At 38.2% G+C, this 26345-nt stretch overlaps 1 protein-coding gene across 1 annotated transcript; it reads right to left on the minus strand.

The window, feature by feature from the left end:
* Positions 1 to 37: 37 nt before the first annotated feature.
* Positions 38 to 25246, minus strand: CIBAR1 (CBY1 interacting BAR domain containing 1). Its single transcript, XM_055546674.1, has 8 exons — positions 25052 to 25246; positions 24324 to 24558; positions 21730 to 21798; positions 18497 to 18598; positions 14511 to 14615; positions 5612 to 5725; positions 1880 to 1999; positions 38 to 213 (listed from the first exon to the last, which is right to left on the minus strand). Exons 1-8 carry the CDS (start codon positions 25075 to 25077, stop codon positions 124 to 126), a joined length of 861 nt encoding a protein of 286 aa, XP_055402649.1. The 5' UTR covers positions 25078 to 25246; the 3' UTR covers positions 38 to 123.
* Positions 25247 to 26345: the final 1099 nt, after the last annotated feature.

A 26345-nucleotide genomic window follows, 5' to 3' on the forward strand; every position in this document is an offset into this window, starting at 1 on the left:
TTCCAATAGGATTTAATTTTGAGGTTTAACGTATCAAGCCAGTATTATGTTTTGCAATTTTAGTAATTCTGGATTCCAGGTCATTTAAGATGAAAATGGAAATGCAAAATTTACTTAAGAAATTTAATTTTCTTCTTCTGTAACATCTAAGTCTTCATCCTCTTCATCATCATCTTCTGTTTGGTGATCCTTTCTTAGTCGACAGGTCAATACCTGTTAAAAGTTAACATGTTTTAAAAATCACTAACTTAAAAATATTTTTACATGCCTGGTATCTTTTTTATGCCCTGATAAATAAGGTAAGAGTACATAGAACCAATATCAGAAAAATGTCCATAAATAATAATCTTTAGTAATGAAAATTCTAAATTATGAATTGTCCTTAAAGGTTTGAAAACAATCACAAAATTTTTTCATTCATGTTATTTTTTTGAAGAAAAGTGTGAAATTAGCTATTTGAACTCCAGTTGGATATCAGTACTTTGATAACATACTTCCAGAGAAAAGTATATTATAAATATTAAAAATATTTTAAGTTAAATAATTCTTAGGTCACAAAAACATGAGAGTCCTCAAAGGGATGGCAGAACACAAGGATATTTCAACTAGGCAAAAATATTAAACTTTGAACATAGTGTGATTTAAAATTAATGAGATGAGAATCTGAATTCATGACATGGCTTTCATTTCTGATTGTTGCCACTTGGGTCATCCTGCTTCGCACTTTTCAGAGGGTGACTGTGTCTCCCATGGGACATCTGCAGTGTCTGGAGACACCTGATTGTCACGACTCGGGGAGGGTAAGGGCATTACTGAACTGTGGGTAGAGGCTGGGAACGCTGCTTAGCATCTGTACAATGCACAGGACAAGATCCCTCACCGCGCCCCGGCCCCCCCCGCCCCCGCCCCAAATCATCTAGCTCAAAGTTAACAGTGCTGAGGTTGAGAAACCTTGGCATGTAGTCTAAAGTGTTACACAGACCTTGGCTAACTCAGGTGATACTATTAGCTCTAGTCAAAGTTCTCTATGTACCATATACTATAGATATATGGAATTTATGTGCAAGGCACTTAGTACTGGAATAATAAAGTATAATTTGGTTAGGGGGAGAGAAGTCTAAGTTAAAAGCAGTAAATAAGTGCTTAGAAGATAAATGAAAACAGCGTGCTGGGTCACATAAAACTGAATGCTCAATTTTAAATTCTGAAGGCTAGATATGCAAAAGATAATAGCTTTCTAAATCAGAAGTTGGCAAGCTAAAGCCCAGTTTGTCTTGTTGCTATAAATAAAGTTTTATTACAACATGTTGATTTGTTAATGTATTATTTGTGGCTGCTCTTGGTTGGGGCAGAGACTACGTGGTCCACATAACCTGGTATTTTCTCTGTGGCCCCTGAGAAAAAAGGGCCTACTATCTATCCTACTCTAGATACCAGGTACCTCAGGTTTTCTGGATATAGAAGAAAAGAGAAAATTGATGCTTTACCTAAGGATACGTGCTTCTGGATCTATGATAACATTCAGGAAAGGTCCTTTTTAGGTATAATTTCCAGTAAGCCATGCTAGTGGGATTCAAATCCTAGGCAGTTTGATTTCACAATCTGTGATCTTCACATTATAGCACAGAACAAATGTAAATTAGCATTCTCCTGTCCCTTCTACCTCTGCTCACAAATGTTCTGCTTCAGAGAGTCATATCTTTCGGATAAAAGAAATATCAATAATAGAGCAGAATCTAGTGCAGTTTTACATCATTTTATATAGAAGAGGGGAAGAGCAGGTTATTCAAGATCCTATGATTTAAGGGAAACATTTTTAATACTGAACAATTCAAAAGGCAGTAGCTTACATTCCTTAAAATTATGGTTTCTAGCTCACCTGTCCTGTTCCAGATACACACTTAGCAGACAATGATCTTTGAAGAGGTGACTTCGAATTTGCTCTTACAATATCTAAACGGGATGAATAATCTTGCGGATACAGAGAATGTCGGAAAACCTGTTGCAATGATAAAACAATGTTATAAATTAGATAACTGGAAATCTAGAAAGTCACATTCCCTTTAGTTCAGAATTTGTTTAAGCAACTCCCCTCCCCAATCCTGCCCCGGGGACATTATTTAATTTATTGTAAATTTAAAACAAAAATTAAAAAAATATTTTACATTGAAAAGATGTAAGCTAAAAAATTCTACTGAACCATGTAAAATGATGATGGGTCCTGAAACAGTCACTTAAGAGCTTTTACTTGTGAAATGTGAAAAGTTCCTACCTTCAAAGACCATGCAAGCCAGTGAGACAGTAAGTCACACCTTTGAGTCTTTCTGTTCTGCCTATCCTCAACTCAACAGTTTAAATTCACTACAGTGCTGTCCCAGTATATCACAGAAGAGTAAATGGAGCCATTCTATGAAATTCCAATCTCAGTAGCATCTGGAATGTCATTGCTTGTCAGTTCTTTTTCCTGAAAGTAGTAGTTCCAACTATTACTGCACTCTTAAGCTTCCTTATCTTTTATACCACTTTGTAACGTAAAACAGGCATCTATCAAATGTGAATTTCTTCATATTCCCTCATTTCCCCCTCAACTCTTCATGCTATCATTTTGCTTTTTTAAAGCAAGTGTGATTATGATTCTCCACAGTGCATTTTCCCCTTAGCTAAAACTTCAACAAACAAAAACTTGCTCTTTTTTCTGCCTTTTTTTAAACATTAAAGAAGTATAGCATATAAAAGCAATCAAGGGATGAAACTTAACAAAAGAGATTAAGACTTGTATTTTAGGGCAATTCAGGCATATTGATAATTAGGTTATTTAACAGTTTTACTGAAGACCCAATTACATTAAGGTGCTAGACATGGACCCTGCCAGCCTGGTATGATATAAAAAGTGGATGACTGAAGTCACTGGTATTTGGAAGAAATACATTTTTGTTAAAACAACATTCTTTGGATTTTCTAGCAAAGATAAAAGTGGGAAGTGGAAGATAATATACCACCCTTGGGATAAAAGTCTAAACCAGTTAAATACTAATCTATTGCAAAAACATATTTACAGGAATATTTATTGGCAATACTGCATTTTCCAATATGTGGTCCAAGATCTTTTCTAGGAGTGAGTCTCAAGATCTGAATATGCTCTGAACTGAATGTACAGAGGTGATCTTTTGAAGGGGAATATGATAGTACTTTTAATGTGAAGAACAAATCAGTTAAGATGGTTTCTGATATAACTGGATGTAAAATACCAGCTGCTATCTGAATAAATCAGCAATTCTCATGTAGTAAGGACTACTACCTAAGAATAGGAAATTATTTCTCTGTCCCTCTCTGCATCTTTTCTCTACTTGTTTCCAAGAAACTTTGTATTTAAAGGGTCCTTCCTCTCCTTAGTAGCTGATGTAATTTTACTTTGGCTTGTCCCACACAGCTCTTCCCCAGACTGCTTTCCTCTCCTTTCCACAAGTTACGGTATCATAATGCATTATACCTCAGGACCTTTGTATAACTATCTGTACTCTGCCTGAAATTGTAGACAGGGATTCGACATATCCCTCAAACTTCTGATTAAGAGATCATTCTTTGATTCTCCAGATAGGATCCTCCATCACATACACTCATTTGCACAACAGTATGTTATCTCTATGATTTTTTCCTTCATGTTATGAAACATCTTTTTTTAATGCCTGAACTCCTTTTTTAAGTTTCTGCTTTTTGACAACTTGGACCAACTCTATAGTGCTGAATCCTCAGCACTCAGAACAGTGTCTGGCATATAACAGATGCTCAGTAAACAGTTGACGAATGTACATAAGTGTCTCCATTTTAGAGATAAGCAATGAAGTGTGAAGAAATTAACTTGCTCAGTAGTGCCCCATCGGAAAAAGTGGGGAAGTTGATACTCAAAAACACATCTAGACAACACTGAGGTTTTGAGTGTTTATGGATCTCTCCTACAAGCTACCTAGCTAGCTGATGAAGAATAGTGTTAAGAGAAGTGGTAAAGGAAATGCTGTGACAAAAAAAGATACCTAGGACCTAAGGAACAAGAAAGAAAATCTTTGGGTCCAGAGGGCTTGAGGAACTTGAAAGTGCATTAAGTCAAGGGTGTTAGAAAATGGAGAATGAAAATACTTGTAATGGGAACTTTAACCTTATAGGGAAAGTGGGGGATCAATTTTAAACCTGCCACTCAATGCAGTGTTTCTTAAAGGAAATAGTTCATCTCACTCACCAAGAACCATGCTTCTGGCAGCATAGATAGGATAAAAACAGTGTCTGTAGTCAGACTACTGTTTGGCTTCCAGCTATTTTACTAGCTATGGGATCCTCTGGAAAGTTCCTTAGCCTCACTGTGCCTCAGTTTTTTCATCCGTAGAAACGAGGACAGTAAGTACTTTTATTAAAATTCATGGTAGGATTAAAATAATACAGTGAAAATGCACAGGTCAGTAGCTGGTTAAAGTAATCACTGTATAAACATTTGCTATTTTATAAATTACAGTTAAAAGCTTGATGATTATTTTTTTAAAAAGGATGTAAAAAGGAGTGAAAATTAAGAAACCTTAGCTTTAGTAGGGAATAGAAACCATTCTATTAACAAATAGAAATATGATTGTGTATGCAACAGGTACTTCATTTTGGCCAAGCTGTATAGTCTGGTTTTACTGAATTCACGTTTCTTGAAACCAGTGGAGTGGTGGGAAGTGAAGCCTTGGGGATCTCGATAGATATTTTACTTAAAAAATAAATGGATCCTTGAAAATTATGGAATTAACTTATATAATTAAAAAATTTTGGCTGTATCTTGGGAATACATGGCTGTTCTCACTTCTACTGTAGAGCTATATGGACAAAGTACATCTTGAATATTTAAGAGTTAATATTTGCATTTAACTATCAATACAAAGGAAGCCTGGAGAACCAGTATTGCCTGGAGAATCCCAAACATTGGAGCCTGGCAGGCTACAATCCACGGGGTCACAAAGAGTCGGACACAACTGAGTGAAACACACCTACCCCCAGCCTACACACACACGGCCACACACAGACACCACCTCCCCACCACCTATATACAGATCTACACATTTCATAGGTTACAGATTAAGTCTCACAAAACTAGTTAGAAGCCAGATTCTGCTCTTTTACTAGCTAAGTGGTCAAGGGCAAGTTAAGTTACTTAAAGCCTCTATACCTGCTTCTTTAGTTGTAAATGAATGAATGATCACAGCACTTGAGTTACAGGAGTGAGTGAGAAAATGCATGTAAAGCTTTCGGTGTTGTGCGTGGCATAAACACTCAAATTTTGGCTTAAATCAATAAACAGTATTTTTAACACACATAAGTGACTTACACCATTAGTCAAAACGATACCTTATTTCACATTATGGCTTTGTTTCTATGTTTTACTAGATATTAACTCTTCGAACTTAACTATGGTTAATTAGAAAAGTTAACTAGAAAGTCATAAAGGTTCAGCTATTTGGAACTGCATACAATGACATCTAAACCACAAAGTGTAATTTAAGACATTTTTACCCACACTAAAATGGTTTCTTTTAAATATTTCCATATCAATAGAAGAACTGAGCTTAGATAGACATAGTCCTACCTCTAAATCTTCTTCTTCATCAATCTTTTGTATATTTTGGTAGGCAGCAGTATAGACCTCTAAAGCTTTGCCGTGAAATAACATTTCAATAGTGATGAATTCTGAAAATATAGTCTGAAAAAACAAGGATTTGAATGTAAACAAATTGCTTTGTGACTTTAGTAGAGTTATTCTCTACTATAGTCTTGACATTTTATTAAATACAGAGGTTTTTCAACAGGGAAAATGAAGTACAAACAACAATTGGAATAAAAATAGTTGCAAATATCTTTTGCAGTAAAACTTTAAAATTACACAAAATATTTAGTATCTTATTATTTACTTCCATTTTTAAATATGTTCTTCTATTAGATATTTACGTTTAAAAAAGATGTTTGTCACTACATCACTAAATGTCACTATTAGCTAAAGAAGTTCAGTTCTGAACCTGTTTTTTTAGCAACTCCAACTGGTGTTTAAAAGAATGTCTTTAGGCAAGAATTCCATTCTAACATATTTATATGTTGCTTGTATTCTCCAGCCACAATTCCTACTCCCGAAAACAGCATGATACATTTGCATAGAGCTTTCCAGTTTACAAATATATGACATGCTCAATATTGCTCATAGCCACAATGTTAAGACTTGGGTCTGATTCTTCAAGGTCATAGCTCCTGCTCATTGTACTGTGCTGTTCTCACTGGACTCAATTATTTCCTTTGCAAATACACTGCAGGTAAACTCTTACCAGCAAGATGATGACAACTTTTGGTAGGGAAGGCTATGAGAAAAGAGAATGAATGAGGATGTGCACATTGATCTAAGCATGGGTGAGAGAACTGGTAGGCAGGGAAAATATGTAAGCCAGATACGTTTTCAATAAAATAGGATCTCATCCTTCTATCCTCTTGTCTCTTATCAAAATAAAAAAATTGGAGCATTAACGTGGCGAAGTGGACAGAATAAGAATAGGACAGAAAATACACAAGCATTGTCCTTAAAGGGCAGTATAGATGAAATGGGTTAGGCTCAAAAGCAATAGTCAAATACTCATTTTCCTTCATTTCTGCTCTCCTGTCTTAACCACCCAGATAGGAGTGGTCCTGCACCCTGGAAGATAGCCATACAGCTATCTTGTAGTATCATATTTAGAAATAATTTTCCGCAAATAAATATACCTTTCAATGATCACATGTAATCTGCTAATCAGCAATGGGTCAGTATGGTAAGAGATGGGCATTCAAGGAGTTTTGTTTCTCTGCTTTTCAATTTTATTTTGTTTGACAAGAAGGCCATTTGGGTGGGTACTTCAATTTTATTGTGGGGGGTGGGGAAGTTAATGGAATTCTCTACTCATTGGCAAGTATTCTGTAAAGCAGGTAGTACAGTAGTTAAAAATAGGGGCTCTGGATTAAGATAAACCTGATTTCAAATCAGGGGTTCCCAGATAGCATTTGTGGTAAAGAACTTGCCTGCCAATGCAGGAGACATAAAAGATGCAGGTTCAATTCCTGGGTAGGGAAGATCCCATAGAGGAGGGCATGACAATCCACTCCAGTATTCTTGCCCAAAGAATCCCATGGACAGGAACCTGGCAAGCTAGGTCCATGGGGTAGCAGAGTCGAACACGACTGAAGTGACTTAGCACGAGTTCAAATCAAGACTGAAACAAATCAGCTGTGTAATATTAAGCACTTTATCTGTTCTTTTTCCTTAATTTCAAAATCATAGGTTTTGCCATAAGGATTAAATGTAATCCAAGTAAAAGTACAGTATGGTTACTGGCTTAGAGTAAGTGCTCAGCACAAGTTAGCTAATTTTATTGCTAAATAAGTAAGCCAGATAAATGAGAAACTGTTTCTTATGTAACATTAAAACCTCCATCCTGGTTTAACTGGAAAGCAGAATATTTGACAAAAAAGTCATTAAACGTCTTGTTAACAATTTTTGCAAATAAAGGTACAATGACAGCTCTCCAGAGTAAAGGCTATTCATTGAATGATTTCAGGAGAACTTTCTATTCATTTGAAAATAATAAATTTAGACATAGCTGCCTCAGACCATATGTAAAATACAACTGCATAAGCTATTTAAATATTTAAAATACTAAAAAATCATACAAAGACTAGAAGAAAATACAGCAAATAGTTATATAATCTTGGGGATGAATACTTCTTTCTAAACATGACACCAAGGCAGAAAGAGAAGACTAATAGATCTGGCAGCAAAAATAAGACCATAAGGTGGCAAAAACATACCATAAACAACAAAATGGGAAAATATATTTCAACATATCTTCTCTTTAGTATAATGGGTTAATTTTCTCAGTCTGAAGAGTTTTTAAAAATTAACCAAAAATGCCAACACACTAAAAATATAAGCTAAGGTCAAGTGAGAGTAATTTAGTGTCATTAAATATATTAAAAAACACTCTTCCTCAACAGTACTAACTGCAAATCAAGAGGATACTGATTTTTCACTATCAGATTGGGTACTATTAAAAATACTACTACTCAACATTGTTACACTGGGTGCTCGTGTAATGTTCTGCAGAAATGTAAACTAGTCAAAAGATTTGTGGACAGAAGGTATAAATAGCTATCCAAATTGAAAGTGTGTATGCTCTTTGAACAAGAATGCTACTTCCAGTAATTTATCGCCCCCACCCCAAAACAACTGAACCAACAAAAAGGCCTATGTTTAATGATGCAATGAGATCTATAATAGCAAAAATAATCTTAGATGTCCATCAACAGCTGATGGTTAAACATGAATATATCCATATAGCTATACTATTCTCCATATAGTATAGCAAAATACTATACGGGGATATCAAAAAGGACAATATGGATCTTTTTTAGCACAAACATATCCATGATATATTACATTTTAAAAAGAGATGCTACATATAGTGTGATCCCACTTAAATATAACTGTATAGGGGTAACAATATTGCCTTTTTCGTAAGACATTGTGAGGAGGAAATGAGTTTATCCACATAAAATGCTTAGAATGTGTGGCATAGTTAAAGTCTTAAGAAATATTTGTTGTTGTCATTCTTCTTAGTATATTTCTTGTCTATGTTTCATAGAAAAAAGGTCTGGAAGGATATAAACCAAGATGCTGATTATTTCTCAGTAGGGAATTATGTTTTCTTCCATAATTTTATGAAAATTTATGGTAATTTTATATTTGTAAGAAAAATAAAGCTGATAAAAACTAAATCTTGAAGATGTTTCTTGTTCACATCAGCTACTTTACCAATACTGAACTGCTATCCCTATCTGTCCCTGGAATGACTCCTGATCAAGATCCTTTTCATAGGTCAGAAAATTCCCTTGACAACATATAACTCATGAATTTTCCTATTACATGGGAAACAAAGAACTGTGAGTTTTCTTCCACATTCTATACAACTAAGTTCATAGCGACTTCTCTCAGAAAGACAAACACTTTGCAAGGTTTGTATGAAGTCTTTTACTAAGAATTGTGCTACCTTACTAATTAACGCTGCTACTAAAATTCAGATGGACTTGTTGATAAACCCCACCTCATAATTAATACATTATGAGCAGTGTTCACTACTGTCGATCATTTCTACCCTCAGGGAGATTTAAGCACCCAGAAGTTCTGCTTCCATCTGAAACAGTTGCCTGAAAACAGGTAACAATAAGAACATTCTTTAAAAAAAAGAATGTTGTGTCTGTTTCTCCCAAAATATGAGTGGCATCAATGATTTTTTCCAAGAATTTGTCTCATAAATAGAAGTGTTTGTCAGAGATGCTAACATCAACGTAGCAGTACCTGAATACTGTTTTTATCAGAACTAAGAGTGTGGTAAAGTAACCCTTTTAATCTGATTTTTAAGGCTTTTGGGTGAAGGATTTGTGCATCCTTCTTTATCATAAAACATCTCAAATGACGCTTAACTTTGAAAAGGAACAATTTGACAGATAAGGAGGAATGATACAGAGAATGGAGATTCATAATCCTAACAGACTGGACTTGATTCCTGGAACTCATAATTCTGGGATTTTGATAGAGTTTGTATTAAAAGTGTACATTTTCACAGATGACATGATCTTATATATAGAAAATCCACAGGAATATGCAAAAAACTATCAGAGCTAATAAAAGACTTCTGGAGGGTTGTAAGATATAAGGTTAGTACACAAAAATCAATTATATTTCTGTGTATTTGCAATGCACAACTGAAATGAAATTAAGTAAACAATTCTATTTATAGTAGCATCAATAATTATGAAATACTGAGGAAAAAGCTTAAAAAAGCACAAAACATACATTATTAAAATAAATTAAGGATGCTTTAACTAAATGGAAAAACAGCCCATGTTCATGGGTTAGAAGAGTTCACCTTAAGAAGGCAGTACTCCCCAAACTGATCCACAGAGTTGACGCAATCCCTATCAGAATTTGGTGGCTCAGACGGTATCTACTTGCAATGCAGGAGATTTGGGTTCAATCCTCTGGAGAAGGGAGTGGCTATGTACTCCAGTATTCTTGCCTAGAGAATCCCATGGACAGGGGAGTCTGTCAGGCAACAGTCCATGGGATCGCAAAGAGTAGGACATGACTGAGTGACCATGCATGCACATGCGCACGCTGTCAGAATCCCAGCTGACTTGTAGAAACTGATAAGTTGATTCGCAAATTCATACCAAACTACAACAGATTCAGAATAATCAAAAGAATCTTAAAAAGGAACAAAATAGAGAATTTATACATCCTGATTTTAAAACTTACTACAAAGCACTGTTAAAACAGTATGGTACTGGAATAAGAAGAAGGAAATGGCAAACTACTCCAGTATTCTTGTCTGGGAAATCTCATGGACAGAGGAGCTTGGCAGGCTACAGTCCATGGCTCCAAGAGTCAGATATGTTAGTGACTAAACCACCACCATACATCAATAAAAGAAAATGGAAGTTCAGAAACAAAACACATCAACTAACTTTCAAGAAGAGTGCCAGGACTTAAAACAGTCTCTTCAACAAATCGTGCTGCAACAACTGCGCTGACAGATGGAAAAGAAGGGGGTTTACCTTTCAGTTCACATGATACATAAAAATTAACGGATCAAAGCCTTAATAGTGAAAACTATAACAGTGTTAGAAGAAAACCAGGATAAATCTTTATAATCTCAGATTTGGCAATGGATTCTTAGATAATGACACAGTCCACAGAATTCTCCAGAATTCTCCAGAATACTGGAGTGGGTAGCCTTTCCCTTCTCCAGGGGAACTTCCAGACCCAGGAATTGAACCATGGTCTCCTGCATTACAGGCAGATTCTTTGCCAGCTGAGCTGTCTGCTACTGCTACTGCTAAGTCGCTTCAGTTGTGTCTGACTCTGTGCGACCCCATAGACGGCAGCCCACCAGGTTCCGCCGTCCCTGGGATTCTCCAGGCAAGAACACTGGAGTGGGTTGCCATTTCCTTCTCCAATGCATGAAAGTGAAAAGTGAAAGTGAAGTTGCTCAGTCGTGTCCGACTCTTAGTGACCCCATGGACTGCAGCCCACCAGGCTCCTCCATCCATGGGGTTTTCCAGGCAAGAGTACTGGAGTGGGGTGCCATTGCCTTCTCCGAGCTGAGCTATCAGGGAAAACCAAAGATAAACTGGACTTCATCAAAATTAAAAAGCTTTGTGCTTCAAGGGATACCATCAAGATACTGAAAAGAACTCACAGAATGGAAGGAAATAACTGCAAAACATTTGATAAAAGATTTGCACACAATATAAAAAGAACTCTTAAAAATGAAATAAAAAAGAAATCCAATTAAAATAATCTGAAAAGACATTTTTTTCTCAAGGAAGATATACAAATGGCCATAAACATCAGCAGGAAAATACAAATCAAAACCACAATAAGATACCACTCTACACTCACTAGTATGGCTATAAGGAAAAAGTTTGGTGAGCAACAAGTATTGGGGAGGATGCAGAGAAATTGGAAGCCTCATATAATAGTGGTGGGAAAATACAGTGGTGTAGCCATTTTGGCAAACAGTCTGGCAGTTTCTCACACAATTAAAGACAGAGTCACCTTATGAGCCAGCAATTCAACAGGGTATATGGTTGAACTAAAGTGAAAAATGTCTAAGAAAAATGAAAATATGTCTCAACAAAAACTTGTACATGAATGTTTATATCATTAATAATGATAGCAAAAAGGTAGAATATGGTAATATCCATACAATGGAATATTATTCCACCATACAAAGGAATGAGATAGATACTGATACATGTTATACCATAGATAAACCTTGAAAGCACACTAAGTGAAAGGAACCAGTTATGAAAACCATGTACCTTATAATTTCATTCATATGAATTGTACATTCAGAACAGCCAAGTCCAACGAGACAGGAGATTAGTGATAGTTGCTTAGGCCGCGGGTGGGGGCTGTGGGAGCAGGGAGGTAAAAGCTAAAGTGTCCTATGCCTTACCCTGAGATGATAAGAATGTTCTAAAACTGAGTGGTGATGGTTGTAGGTATCTGAACATATTAGAAACTGCTGAGCTGTATGGTGAACTGTATGGTATATGAATTCTCTCTCCTTTTTTTTTGGTTTTCTCCTATTTTTTCTCTCTTTTTTTTTTTGTGACTGCCACAAGATCTCCCTCTTCTAGGAGCATGAGACCGCAGGCAGAGAGCGTGGAAGCACGTTTTTCCTCCGTACACCCTCCACTGTGCGGTACCTTACTCCCTGTCCTGTTGCTTCAGGAAATTCCAGGTTGCAGTCAGGAATTCTACACTCACTGTCTCTGCTCCAGTTTTGTAACTAGTGGTGCTCATGGGATTATAAACCGCCTGTAGAGTTGGCCAGCATGCAAGAAGAAGAACATGGAAGTGAGCCCAAAGATCCAAGATTGCCATATGTGAACGAGAAGTGTGCAGGCAAGAAGAATAGTGGTGGGGTGAGGAATCGGGCTCCCAGGTCGCTAAAGATGCCGTTAGGTGGCAATGAATCAGGTATATCTCACAAGTTTCCAATCTCCTTTTTTAGATTAAAGCTAATTATTTCAACCTTCCTTCCCTTCTCCCTCAATTTAAGAGAGGATGCCGGCAGTTACGTTACGCCCTGCCATTGCTCCCCCATGTCAGCAAAAGAGTTGTCTCAGGACAGCCTCCTACGGAGCTCTTCCTCAGTAGCGATCTACATTACACTCTGAGTGCTGAATTGACAGGCTTACTTTTTTTTTCTTTGACCTTCAGGACCAAAGTAGAGATCTTTGAGCCTGGCTATCAGAAAAAATCAAAGTTCTGGAATCCTATGAAACTATGATAGGAAATTAAAAAATATAAAAGGACAAATAAATATTTCATTGATTGCAGAGAGGAATGGTACAATTAAGTGGCAGATAATGCTGATTTTATTGATAAGGGGATTTTATTGATAAGGGCATAACTTTTGAAAGAAGGATAACTTATTAGTAAGTTATAAAAATAACAAAAAATACTTCTCTTTAAAAGCTGTTCCAGAAGAATTTGCAGTGAATGAAAAGGGATCCTTAGATGACTTGTTTTAAAGGACACAACATGGTCATAAGTAATCCTCCAAATCTTTCCAAAATATTGATGAAAAAGTCACTGAAGACCATCTTTAGGTTTGGGGATTTAGGAGGGAGGCTCTGGAGGAAGGGTATACATGTATAATTATGACTGACTTGCATTGTTGTATGGTAGAAACCAATACAACATTGTAAAGCAATTATCCTCCAATTAAAAAAATACCATCTCCAGTCCAGGAACCTGAATGTCTACTGATGTGTTACAATAAAATAAGGCTATTCTTCCTGTGACACTCAACTATGGTGGATGCAAGTTTATGTGGTTAGCTACTCTTATTTATTCGATAATGTAGGAATTAGAAAGCTACAAGCCAAAAAATTAGTAATAGTGTTAGGGGAAGCACACTGACTGAAACCGCCCACCCTGGCCAGGCACCATAGTAACCATCTGCATGAGCTGTTTTACGACAGGAGGTCCTGGTAAGGAATAATAATAAGCCACCACCAACAGGAAGAGTTCAGGAAAAGACAAAAGGAGACACCACATGTCTGACCACCTCCCAGAATCCTTCTCTCTGGCATCCATCTTGGCTGAACAAGGCATGCACCACCAGGGAGGACTCTTGAGTCCGAATAAAAAAGACAACCTGGAAACTAATCCCATCACCATGCAATGTGAGACTGCAAGCCATGTGACAGAGCTGTTCTCCTGGGTTCCCTTACCCTGCTGCTTTCCACCCGGGCGCCCTTTCCAATAAAACTTCTTGCTTTCTCAGCACATGTGTCTCCTCAGACACTTCTTTTCCGAGTGTTAGACAAGAGCCCAGTTTCAGGCCCTGGAAGGGGTCCCTCTTCCTGCAACAATACTGTATAGTCATGGAAAGCACAGGTTTTTAAAATATATAATTGGCTTATAGTTCAGACTTTGAACTGTGGGCTGTGATACTACCTTATATCTCTGCTTAATCACCTCACTTTCATGATAATATCCACACAATGGAATATTATTCTACCATTAAAAGGAATGAGATAGATACTGGTACGTAGTATACATAGATGCTCCACTATGGGGTTGCTATAAAGATTAAAAGGTAATTTATGTAAAGTGCCTGGACTAGTACCTGATACATAAAAACATAACAGACTTTATTTTTCTGTGGTTAATAGTATTTTTGATAACACCTGAATATCTGGCCTCTGGTTGGGAATGTAGTCCCTTTATATACGGTTGTTTCCATAAGAAAATAACATTTGATATATTTTGTTTATATCTTTCTCACACAGACATATGTGCTAAAGAAAATCAGTTATTTAAATTTTTCATAAATTTAAATAAAAAATTAATTTAGAATACATATTTTGGACCTTAATAGTTATTTTGTTACCTTTATATCCTTTATTTTCTGCTTTTCAAAATTGTCAATAGTTTCCTCCAGATGACGAGTTGTTCGGGTAGCATCCATTGTAGCTCTTTGTAATTCAGTTTCTGCCTACAGAAGTATTCCCCAACCAAAGATATAAAAAACAAAAATCGTCAGAATCCTTTTGATTGAGTCTTTCTGTAAATGCTACCTTTGTAAATACAGTGTTGGCTTTTTGTAAATGCAGTACTGTAAATGCATTTGTAAATGCAAGACTGGCTTTTTGCCATAACAGTGTAAATCACTCAAAAATACATATTACCACATAAAGTGATCTATATGATAAACACAGCAGAATAGAAAACTTTAAATTTATATTATATGATTCATGATCTCAAAATTCCTTCCCTTTCTTTATACAAACCATTTTTTTTCCTGCTATCACTCGTTTGATTTACTGTAAAACTATTTTCTATATTTTCTACTGCTTTCCCATATTTCCAGTCTCTGCCATTTACTATCGTCTCCTTTTCCTCTCACTCTCTCGCTCCCCTTTAACCCTTTGTCCTGCCAAAAGACCTGTGACTTTAGTATTTTCAAATACTAATTCTAGTTCAAATTCTAATTTCAAATACTAATTTTCAAATACTATTTTCAAATTCTAATTCAAATACTAATACTAGTTCTCCAAATGCATGAAATGTTTCTACTGCTGTAATATCCTAATCAGGTAGAATAGAATATACATGTAAAGAAGGTTGAGCACCAAAGAATTGATGCTTTCGAACTGTGGTGCTAGAGAAGATTCTTGAGAGTCCCTTGGACTGCAAGGAGATCAAACCAGTCAATCCTAAAGGAAATCACCCCGAATATTCATTGGAAGGACTGATGCTGAAGCTCCAATCCTTTCGCTACCTGATGTGAACAGCCTGATTGGAAAAGACCCTAACGCTGGCAAAGATTAAGGGCAAGAGGAGAGGGGGTGACAGAGGATGAGATGGTTGGATAGCATCATTGACCCAATGGACATGAGTCTAAGCAAACTTCAGCAGATAGGGAAGGACAGGGAAGCCTGGTGTGCTGCAGTCCATGGGGTCACAAAGAGTCGGACATGACTGAGTGACTGAACAACAGCAACAAAGAACATATACTACAAATGTTTATTTCAGTATGAATATTCTTCTTATAAGCTAGTAACATTGCACTATTACTACTTAGTTAATGCTTACTACAAAATATAGACATACATACACACCAGTAACTAATAAATTAGATGGAAAGTCTAATGTTCTGCTTCAAAGCACTCAAACTGTTTAGATTCACACTGTACAATCAGTATGGTAGCCACTAGCAACATGTAGCTATTTACATTTAAATTAATTGCAATTAAAAAGCTGGTTATTCTAGTTGCCATTTCATGAGCTCAACAGCCATATATATAGCTGCTAAGTCACTTCAGTCGTGTCCAACTCTGTGTGACCCCATAGACGGCAGCCCACCAGGCTCCTCTGTCCCTGGGATTCTCCAGGCAAGAACACTGGAGTGGGTTGCCATTTCCTTCTCCAATATATATAGCTAGTGGCATGTATTTCTCTTTAAAATATCTCTTCCTTAATGACAACAGTTGTCCAAAAATATTGAAAATTTTTTGTTGAATAAAACATGTTTTAAAAACATGGCGCAATTTTCTGATTAAGTTCTAATAATGTTTTGTTTCTTATGCTAGTATTATGTTCACTGAAAAGCATCACATATCATTTTAATAATTATTGCATAGAAAAAATCTGCAGTTGTAAGTAAAGTTTTGTGACACATAATATTATAACATTTACACTCTTGCTTTCTTTTTTAAGAAAATGTATAAATGGAAATAAAGTAAAAGGGTTTACTATGGGGATCCATCTCTTGACACATCACTTTATTACCCACCTGTGACTGAAATTTTTCATAAAGGAAAAATACATTTCAAATAGAACAATTTATTCCAATAAATTAAAATCATATGCTCTGACAGAATTATATCCTCTTGCAATCAGACTATATATTAATTGTAACTTATATTGATTATATACTCTTAAAACTAGGTTAATTCAGATATACAATTTCAAGAAACTAAGCTTTAAAACATATTCATATAGATCTGTGTGTGTACATTTGCTATAGAGGGTGTAAAGTTTTCCTGCATAATTTTACATGCAAACTTAATCATAACCAGTAGTCAAAAACAGTTCACTTTATTACTGGGCTTCGGATTTTTTAAAATGTAACTATCATAGGATTCATTATTATGAAAAACTTTCTAGATGTTATGATGTGTATTAACCTTTTACTAATGAAAATATTCAAGCAGAGTATTTTTCTAAGACAGTTCAATACATGTGACTCATGAAATTCTTTACCTACTACTTAATTTTGACATGTGTTTTCCTTCCCTGTTTTTTGACAGTTTCATTTTAAAATTTGGAAGGGTAGGTTGAGCTGGTTAAACTAGGGAAGAGTAGGAAGCAGAAGCCACAGCTGTGACATCTGTATCTTAATCTCCTACCACCCTCCAGCAACGGTTTTTCATTCCTTGAAGTCTCAAATCCTTTCACTCCAGCATAACTACCTGCCCAAAGTTACACAGCTATTTTTAGGAAAGTGGATACAGATCTGTATTCCTTCCTTTTGTTGAAAATTCTTCAAAATCATATAACATACTAATTTGGGTAGGAGATACTTTTGATTAAAATATTATAATGCTTTATGAATAAGGGTATCAGTGTATTTAATGAAATTGGTCTGAGTGCAAAATGGTCTATAAGAGTGAGCCAGATTGGTGTTTTTCAAACTGTGCTGCGGGAAACTTTTCAGAAGCTACCAGGGGCCTTGGGAAGGGTCCAGGCAGTGCCTCTTATACCTCTTTATTTTACATACTGAACTTTAACGTGTTCCTTTTTAATAGAAGAATTTTAAGGGTCATCCTGGTAAATATTCTCTGATGCTATGACTGAGTATTTTTATATTTATAGTGGATGTATTTATATGTAGACTGTCCTTTATTTTCTAGTATCATGTCAAAATCATGAGACATAAGAAAGCATGGGGAAAGGAGGCAGCAGGGTAAGCTGAAAGTGAAATGAAAGTCGCTCAGTCGTGTCTGACTCTTTGCGACCCCACGGACTATACAGTCCATGGAATTCTCCAGGCCAGAATACCGGAGTGGGTAGCCTTTCCTTCTCCAGGGGATCTTCCCCACCCAGGGGTCAAATCCAGGTTCCCTGGATCAAACCCAGGTCTCCCACACTGCAGGCGGATCCTTTACCAGCTGAGCCACCAGGGAAGCCCCACAGTAAGTGCTTTCTATACAGTTGTACCTATCGCAGTTGCTTACCATTAGTCAGGTGCTATTTTTCTTTTTTTGTTTAGTTTTGAATAAGCTCATTCTAAGTTTCAGAAATAATCATTCTTAACAGAAGAGCCCTGTAACAGTAGACAAGCCTATTAAGACTTGTGTCAAGCTGTGAATCTCAATACCTTGGAATATCCTAAGGGTCTTTGGCTGGAAGTTTCACAAAGTAGTTGTTTTTTTAAGACGAAGGGAATTTTACTGGGAAAAAAATAGTTTGTTCCTTTTCTCAAATGCAGGGCTGAGAAGGCATTGATATATTAGGATTAATAACAGATCTTTAAGTTACTTTTATAATTAATATTTAGTCATCAATCATTTTTAATGTAAAAGACCTTAGAATTTTGTATGTACTCTTTATAAAACATCTATATGTATGAGTGTTTTAAATTTTGAATATCTATTGTGGAAAACAACACAAGAGGACTGATTTAGGTTGTATATTCTCTTTAAAATTAACTAATTTCCATAGTAAGCATTTTAAATGTCTGTGTTTCTTTTCAAACTTTATATTCATATTCTTTGCACATTTAAAGTATAAATGCATAATTTTCATATATATTTACTTTTGTACAGCATACCTTACAAAATATTTTTTTAACGACCAAAATTCAAAGGATACAATAACATGTCGATCAGATGGGTTTCTCTGACGTGTTCTTTCTAACTGAGTTAACTGTTTAGCTTCTCGATTCCTTGCTGTTAATGTTGCTTTGAGATCATCCTGCAAAAAGGCATTTTTTTTGTTAATAAATATCTCTGACTTAAGAATAAAATACACACTTCTTTAAGAATGCAAAAACATTCCCTATTTGATCCAGGCATCATTACCACTGGAATTATTACTACATTACCAGTGTATGTCTTTGTACGTAAGACTATCTGCATGTATGTATTTAATATCCTATTAAATAATGACAGAATTGCAGTGCAAAATTATATATATATATATATACACACACACACACACACACACATATTTGTATATACACACATAAAAAATTTTGATTGTGGTGGTAGTTACATGTATATACACATTTATTAAAACATTTAAAACAGGGGAATTTTACTGCATGTAAACTATACCTCAATGAAATTGATTCTAAATATAGAACTTTTGGAATGTAATATCTACCATGGTAACTAGAATTAATAGTACTGTACTGCATTCTGAAAGTTGTTAGGAAACTAGGTCTTAAAAGTTCTCATCACAACGAAAAAATGTTTTTAACTATGTATTGTGACAGATGTGAACTAGACTTATTTAATCATTTCACAATATATACAAACATCAAATCGTTATGTTGAACTTCAAGAAAAAATTTTTTAAAAAAGCTTTGTCACATCGACTTTTAGTTTGCATGTTATTGCTTGCTTTAAAACAAAAATATAAGAATATTTAGTAAAACAATTTCTGTCCATATATTCTTCATGACTATAAATATTAAATACTTAAAGTTTCCACAATAAACAAAATAATGCTATGATGCTATAGTAGTATATAAAAATACTTCATTATTCTCAAAGTTCTAAGAAATAATGCTTCAGTGTAATAAGAATCACTGAATACTACTCTGTACCTTTTACTAAGTAAGTAGACTATGGACTGAGGTTTGTGGCATTGTACAGGAGACAGGGATCAAGACCATCCCCATGGACAAGAAATGCAAAAAAGCAAAATGGCTGTCTGGGGAGGCCTTACAAATAGCTGTGAAAAGAAGAGAAGCGAAAAGCAAAGGAGCAAAGGAAAGATATACCCATTTGAATGCAGAGTTCCAAAGAATAGCAAGAAGAGATAAGAAAGCCTTCCTCAGCGATCAATGCAAAGAAATAGAGGAAAACAACAGAATGGGAAAGACTAGAGATCTCTTCAAGAAAATCAGAGAAACCAAAGGAACATTTCATGCAAAGATGGGCTCGATAAAGGACAGAAATGGTATGGACCTAACAGAAGCAGAAAATATTAAGAAGAGGTGGCAAGAATACACAGAAGAACTGTACAAAAAAGATCTTCACGACCCAGATAATCACGATGGTGTGATCACTCAACTAGAGCCAGACATCCTGGAATGTCAAGTCAAGCAGGCCTTAGAAAGCATCACTACGAGCAAAGCTAGTGGAGGTGATGGAATTCCAGTTGAGCTATTTCAAATCCTGAAAGATGATGCTGTGAAAGTGCTGCACTCAATATGCCAGCAAATTTGGAAAACTCAGCAGTGGCCACAGGACTGGAAAAGGTCCGTTTTTCATTCCAATCCCAAAGAAAGGCAATGCCAAAGAATGCTCAAACTACCACACCATTGCACTCATCTCAAACCCTAGTAAAGTAATGCTCAAAATTCTCCAAGCTAGGCTTCAGCAATACGTGAATCGTGAACTTCCAGATGTTCAAGCTGGTTTTAGAAAAGGCAGAGGAACCAGAGATCAAATTGCCAACATCCGCTGGATCACTGAAAAAGCAAGAGAGTTCCAGAAAAACATCTATTTCTGCTTTATTGACTACGTCAAAGCCTTTGATTGTGTGGATCACAATAAACTGGAAAATTCTGAAAGAGATGGGAATACCAGACCACCTGACCTGCCTCTTGAGAAACCTATATGCAGGTCAGGAAGCAACAGTTAGAATTGGGCATGGAACAACAGGCTGGTTCCAAATAGGAAAAGGAGTACGTCACGGCTGTATATTGTCACCCTGCTTATTTAACTTATATGCAGAGTACATCATGAGAAATGCTGGGCTGGAAGAAGCACAAGCTGGAATCAAGATTGCCAGGAGAAATATCAATAACCTCAGATATGCAGATGACACCACCCTTATGGCAGAATGTGAAAAGGAACTCAAAAACCTCTTGATGAAAGTGAAAGAGGAGAGTGAAAAAGTTGGCTTAAAGCTCAACATTCAGAAAACGAAGATCATGGCATCTGGTCCCATCACTTCATAGGAAACAGATGGGGAAACAGTGTCAGACTTTATTTTTTTGGGCTCCAAAATCACCGCAGATGGTGATTGCAGCCATGAAATTAAAAGATGCTTACTCCTTGGAAGGAAAGTTATGACCACCCTAGATAGCATATTTAAAAGCAGAGACATGACTTTGCCAACAAAGGTCCATCTAGTCAAGGCTATGGTTTTTCCAGTAGTCATGTATGGATGTGAGAGTTGGACTGTGAAGAAAGATGAGTGCCAAAGAATTGATGCTTTTGAACTGTGGTGTTGGAGAAGACTCTTGAGAGTCCCTTGGACTGCAAGGAGATCCAACCAGTCCATTTTAAAGGAGATCAATCCTGGGTGTTCTTTGGAAGGAATGATGCTAAAGCTGAAACTCCAGTACTTTGGCCACCTCATGTGAAGAGTTGATTCATTGGAAAAGACTCTGATGCTGGGAGGGATTGGGGGCAAGAGGAGAAGGGGACGACAGAGGATGAGATGGCTGGATGGCATCACTGACTCAATGGATGTGAGTTTGAGTGAACTCTGGGAGTTGGTGACGGACAGGGAGGCCTGGCGTGCTGCAGTTCATGGGGTCGCAAAGAGTTGGACACGACTGAACGACTGAACTGAACTGAACTGAAGTAAGTGTTAGTTGCTCAGTCGTGCTTGACTCTTTGTGACCCCATGGATGGCAGCCCTCCAGGCTCCTCTGTCCATGAGATTTTCCAGGCTGGAGTGGGTTGCCATTTCCTTCTCCAGGGCATTTTCCCAACTAAGGGATCGAACCCGGTTCTCCTGCACTGCAGGCAGATTCTTTACCAACTGAGCTACAAGGGAAGCCCCCGCTAAAAGCACAGTTATTGGAAACCTTGTATGTTTTGCCAGAATACCTAATAATAATTGAAAAAAATGAATTTACTTACTCGCTTCATTTTTACAATGGTTCCATAAGCTTTCAAAGGTTCAACTACTTTGGCTTCAAGTCTTTCAACCTATTGAGAATTATTATAAAATATAACTGGAAAGAAACATAAACATATCAAAATTTAAATTGTGAAATAAAACCTATGCTGTCTAACTGGACCATAATCACTATACTGATTAATATTTGAAATTTTTAAAATTTCAGTAACATTTATAAGTAAAAAAATAATCTCTGGAAATTGGTAATACTCAGAATCTAAACTCAAATACATTAAAAACTGTGAAGGTGTGCAGTAGCAATCAGAGCTTTGTTAAGTTTTAAGACATCTCAAATTTTATTGCAGCTATACGTTCAGTATGTTTAACACTTGAATGGATACTTTACATACATTATATCTGAAACGTAACAGCCCAACCTTCCAGATAAGGAAATCGAAGCTAAAAAATATAGCATACCAGAAACATTTAAAACAACTGAATCCTGAAAAGAAAAAAAGCCTAGAGACCACTGTATTAACTGTAATTTTTTTTTTTTCCCTGGGAAGACATTTGTAAATTATCAAAGCTTAAAGAACAAGATAAATGGTCTCAGTGTTACTGAGCTGTCAATCTATGTGGTCAATCTCTCTTTTATGTAGAACTAAACAGTTTTCTTAAACATTGCAATATTTATGATTTTGAGTAATTTCTCCTTTTACTAATAGCACTAGTGGAAGGCACTAAAGAAATGGATTTTTTTTTTAAAGGGAAGTATATAGCTATTTATATAAATATAAGAAAAACAATTTCTGGACATTAAAATTTTCTTTTTCAGGATAGGTAATACAAGATGACATATATTTAATTTTTAAATATGAACATGTATTACTTTTCTAGCAGGAAAAAAGCTTTATTTTGCTGATACATGTTTTTGTAATTAGTGAGTATATATATCACTTTATAATGACTTTTGTTTAGTTTCTATAAACAGAATGTATATGAATACTTCTTTTTAAAAGATTTTAGGAAAATAGAGATCAAGTTCTCACTAAGCATTTAAATATTAGGAATCCTAAAAACAAATCCATGAATATTCAGGATTATTTATTCCATTTCAAATAGTCCATACACTGGTTATTCAGTGTAAAGATTAGCTAAATCTTTTTCTGTTCTCCTTTTTGTAGCCTACCTTTTTTGTTCATTGTTCTTTAGCACCTCCACCATTTGGTAAGCAAGGGAAATAAAAAGGAGAACACATGTCAATCAATTCACTTTGCTATTCGATAAATAGCATAAAGATTTTCTAGCAAGGGGCATTGAAATTATTGGCTAAAGTAGGATTTTAGGATTATCTGTGAGCGTAAACTACCTATGAAACAGTCAAGTTCCCAGTTATACGTAACTGAAAGTTTATTACACACAAAACATATGAGAAGGACCCACAATTTTCCCCCAAAGTAATTAATACTCAAATTTCTGTATCACTGGCAGTTATAGCTTCATTATCTTCTTTTTGATTTCAAGGTTTTTTTTTTGGTAATTGAAATTTGTTTTGGGCTTTTAAAAAGGACCAAAGGCACAAAAGAAGTAATACAGCTCAAAAACTGGGCAACTTCTGACAAGTTAAAAGTTAAAGTGAAAACTTCTGACCTGAGTCTTGAACCTTAAAATAAATATAGGTGAAAGTGCTAAGGAGGTGTTAAAGTCATGGGCTGGGCTTTCCTGGTGGCACAGTGGATAGACAGGTGTCCAGGCGCCAATGCAGGGGACACGGGTTCCATCCCTGGAGTGGGAAGATCCCACACACAGCCGAACTACTAAGCCCACATGCCACCAACTACTGAGGCCGCCTGCTACAACTACTGAAGCTCTTGGGCCTAGAGCCCCGTCTCCACGACAAGAGAAGCTACCGCAATAAGCCTGTCCGCTCCAAGGAAGAGTAGCCCTCCTGGCCCCAACTAGAGAAAACCCAGGGAGCAATGAAGAGCCAGCGCAGGCAAAAATAAATAAATTTTTAAAAAGTGAACGGGATTTAACAATTAAAACAATTACAACGCCATCTTTTCCCCCCTGTCCTTTCTGGGTGGAGTGGGGAACTTCACAAAATTTCACTGTTGATTGTAAAAGAAATCAGTGCACTTTTTTCCCCCCCTCCTCTCAATGAAAGAGCTCAACTTTCCAGTGCACGGAAGCAAGCAACAAAGATCTCTTGTCCAGTTACTACTTAACGATACACAGTACCACTCCCAATATCTTCCATCTCCAGATATACTACTTTAAAATACACCTACCTGCATGCAAGACACAAGAAATGCTCCTTTTATTGCCTCGGGTACTGTTTACTATCCCCTGTAAACAGCCACCCCTTTGGCTAAAAGCTGGCAAATGAGGTGGGGAAATTCAGGACTTCAAGACACCCTAGAGGTTAGTTTGAAAACGGTAAAAATTACAGGAAGCTTCCCTTAAGACTCACACAATGCTACCGACATGACAATGCACGTTTATCATCAAGTGTGTGATCGCCACTGCAGTTAGGTAGATTACACGTCTTCACGGCTCCGTCCACCACTTCAGGGCTCACTCATTAACAGGACGCTGTGACCTCATTCCATACCTCGGCTTGTCGATAATCTTGAAGTTTGGCAAACTCGTCAGCAAAGTTTTTCAGGCCCTGCTTTAAGTGCGGGGTCTCGGTAGAGGCATATACGTTGATTTCGTTCACCAGGAGGTCCGCTTTGTCTCGCAGTCGGGCTGTTTTCCGCACGTAAGCAGCAAAGATCTGGCACAGCTCTCCGAAATGTTTCTCCACATTGGTGACAGCATCTTGCAGTTGTCTGGTCTGAGCGTCCCTAGAGAGACAGGAGACACAAAAAAGGCAAATCATTCTCATCTGATGAGATGACTTCATCTTCATGTTACACATGATGACGCCATCATTCCCAGGGGGCGCAGTTTGCAGCTTCGCGGGCGCAAACCTTGAAGCAACCCCTGCGTCTCCTCCGGGCCCCCATCCCGGGCCTGGCCTGCACATCCCGCAGTGCAGGCGCCCCGAGCGGCCCCGCTGGATCAGCGGCAGAGTTGGACCGGCGCCCGTGGACCGTGTTGGGGAGGCGCCGCCGGGGCCTGCCGCGGCCCAGTGTGGTCGGCCCAGAGCGTGGCGGGCGCTGCTTGGAGCCCGATGTGAGGGCCCGAACTCGGTCCGGTGGCTCAAGGAGGAAGGCTCCGCGCCCCGACCCGAGCCCTCGCGCGCGCGCGCGCGTGTGTGTGTGTGTGTGTGTGTGTGTGTGTGTGTGTGTAATGGTCGGGGGACCCTGGGCCGCTGCGGACCCCGGCGGCGGTTACCGGTTTTCCAAGCTGCGCCTCAACATACTGCCTCGCTCACGGCCGGAGACCCCGGGCTGAGACCCAACGACAGGGTCTCGGCGCCCGGACGTGCGCCGGGGCGCGAGAGCCCGCCCCGTGCGCCACCGCCGCCTCCGCCGCCGCCGCGAGGGCCTCGGAGTTTCCACGGCAACGCGGCGCGCGCCCCCGCGGCCGGCGGCCGGAAGCGCCCGGATGCGGGCACGCGCGGGGCGCGCCCACCCGCGTCCACTGACGCCCGGCGTACCCCGCGACCCGCGCCCGGAAGCGCGGGAAGGGCCCGGATGCGGGCACGCGCGGGGCGTGCCCTCCCGCGTCCGCCCGGGCGTCCCTCGCGGGCGAAAGCCTCTGGAAGGTTGGCGAACGGTTTGTGGCGCCGGGCCTCTGCCCCTCCTGAGGCGCCCCGCCACCAAACTTCCGCCTCTGTCTCCGCACTCTGGGCCGGGAGCACAGCCGGTCACCCGGTAACGAGGAGGGAGATGAACCGAACGCCGGTGGGGCGGGTTTCGGCTGAGTCGTAGAACCTGCGCTCCGCTTGTCCACGTCTCCGTGTGGAGGCCGAAAGTCCGAAAGTGGAGGCTCTTGCAAGGAGCAGCGCTTTCCGCCCTGTTCATTTCTTCAGCAAATGTTTACTGAGCTGCTTTTGTGGAAAAGACAATGTTCCACCCTGGGAATAATAATCAATACAAAGATAAGAATCCGCCCCTCACACCCCACCTGCCCTAAAGGGCCTTAGGGTTTAATGAAGAGACAAACAGACCTTAGCAATATACCCCGAGATAACAAACTGTGGTGTTGGAGAAGACTCTTGAGAGTCACTTGGACAGCAAGGAGATCCAATTGGTCCATCCTAAAGGAAATCCGTCCTCAATATTCATTGGAAGGACTGATGCTGAAGCTGCAGCTGATGCTGAAACTCCAGTACTCTGGCGGCCACCTGATGCGAAGAACTGACTCATTAGGAAAGACCCTTGATGCTGGGAAAGATTGAAGGCGGGAGGAGAAGGGGGGGACAGAGGGTGAGATGGTTGGATGGCATCACAGACTAGATGGACATGAGTTTGAGCAAGCTCTGAAACTTGGTGATGGACAGGGAAGCCTGGCGTGCTGCAGTCCATGGGGTCTCAAAGAGTCGGACACAACTGAGTGACGGAACTGAACTGAACAAACAAAACCCCATGTCCTTGGCCTTCGCTTGTGCTCCTCGTCCAAATAAACACTAGGAGACTAAATCTCGGCTCTCTGTCTTTCAAGAACCCTCCTGTGACAACGTGGA

Source organism: Bubalus kerabau, chromosome 14 (genome assembly GCF_029407905.1).
Source record: "Bubalus kerabau isolate K-KA32 ecotype Philippines breed swamp buffalo chromosome 14, PCC_UOA_SB_1v2, whole genome shotgun sequence".
Taxonomy (NCBI): Eukaryota; Metazoa; Chordata; class Mammalia; order Artiodactyla; family Bovidae; genus Bubalus; species Bubalus kerabau.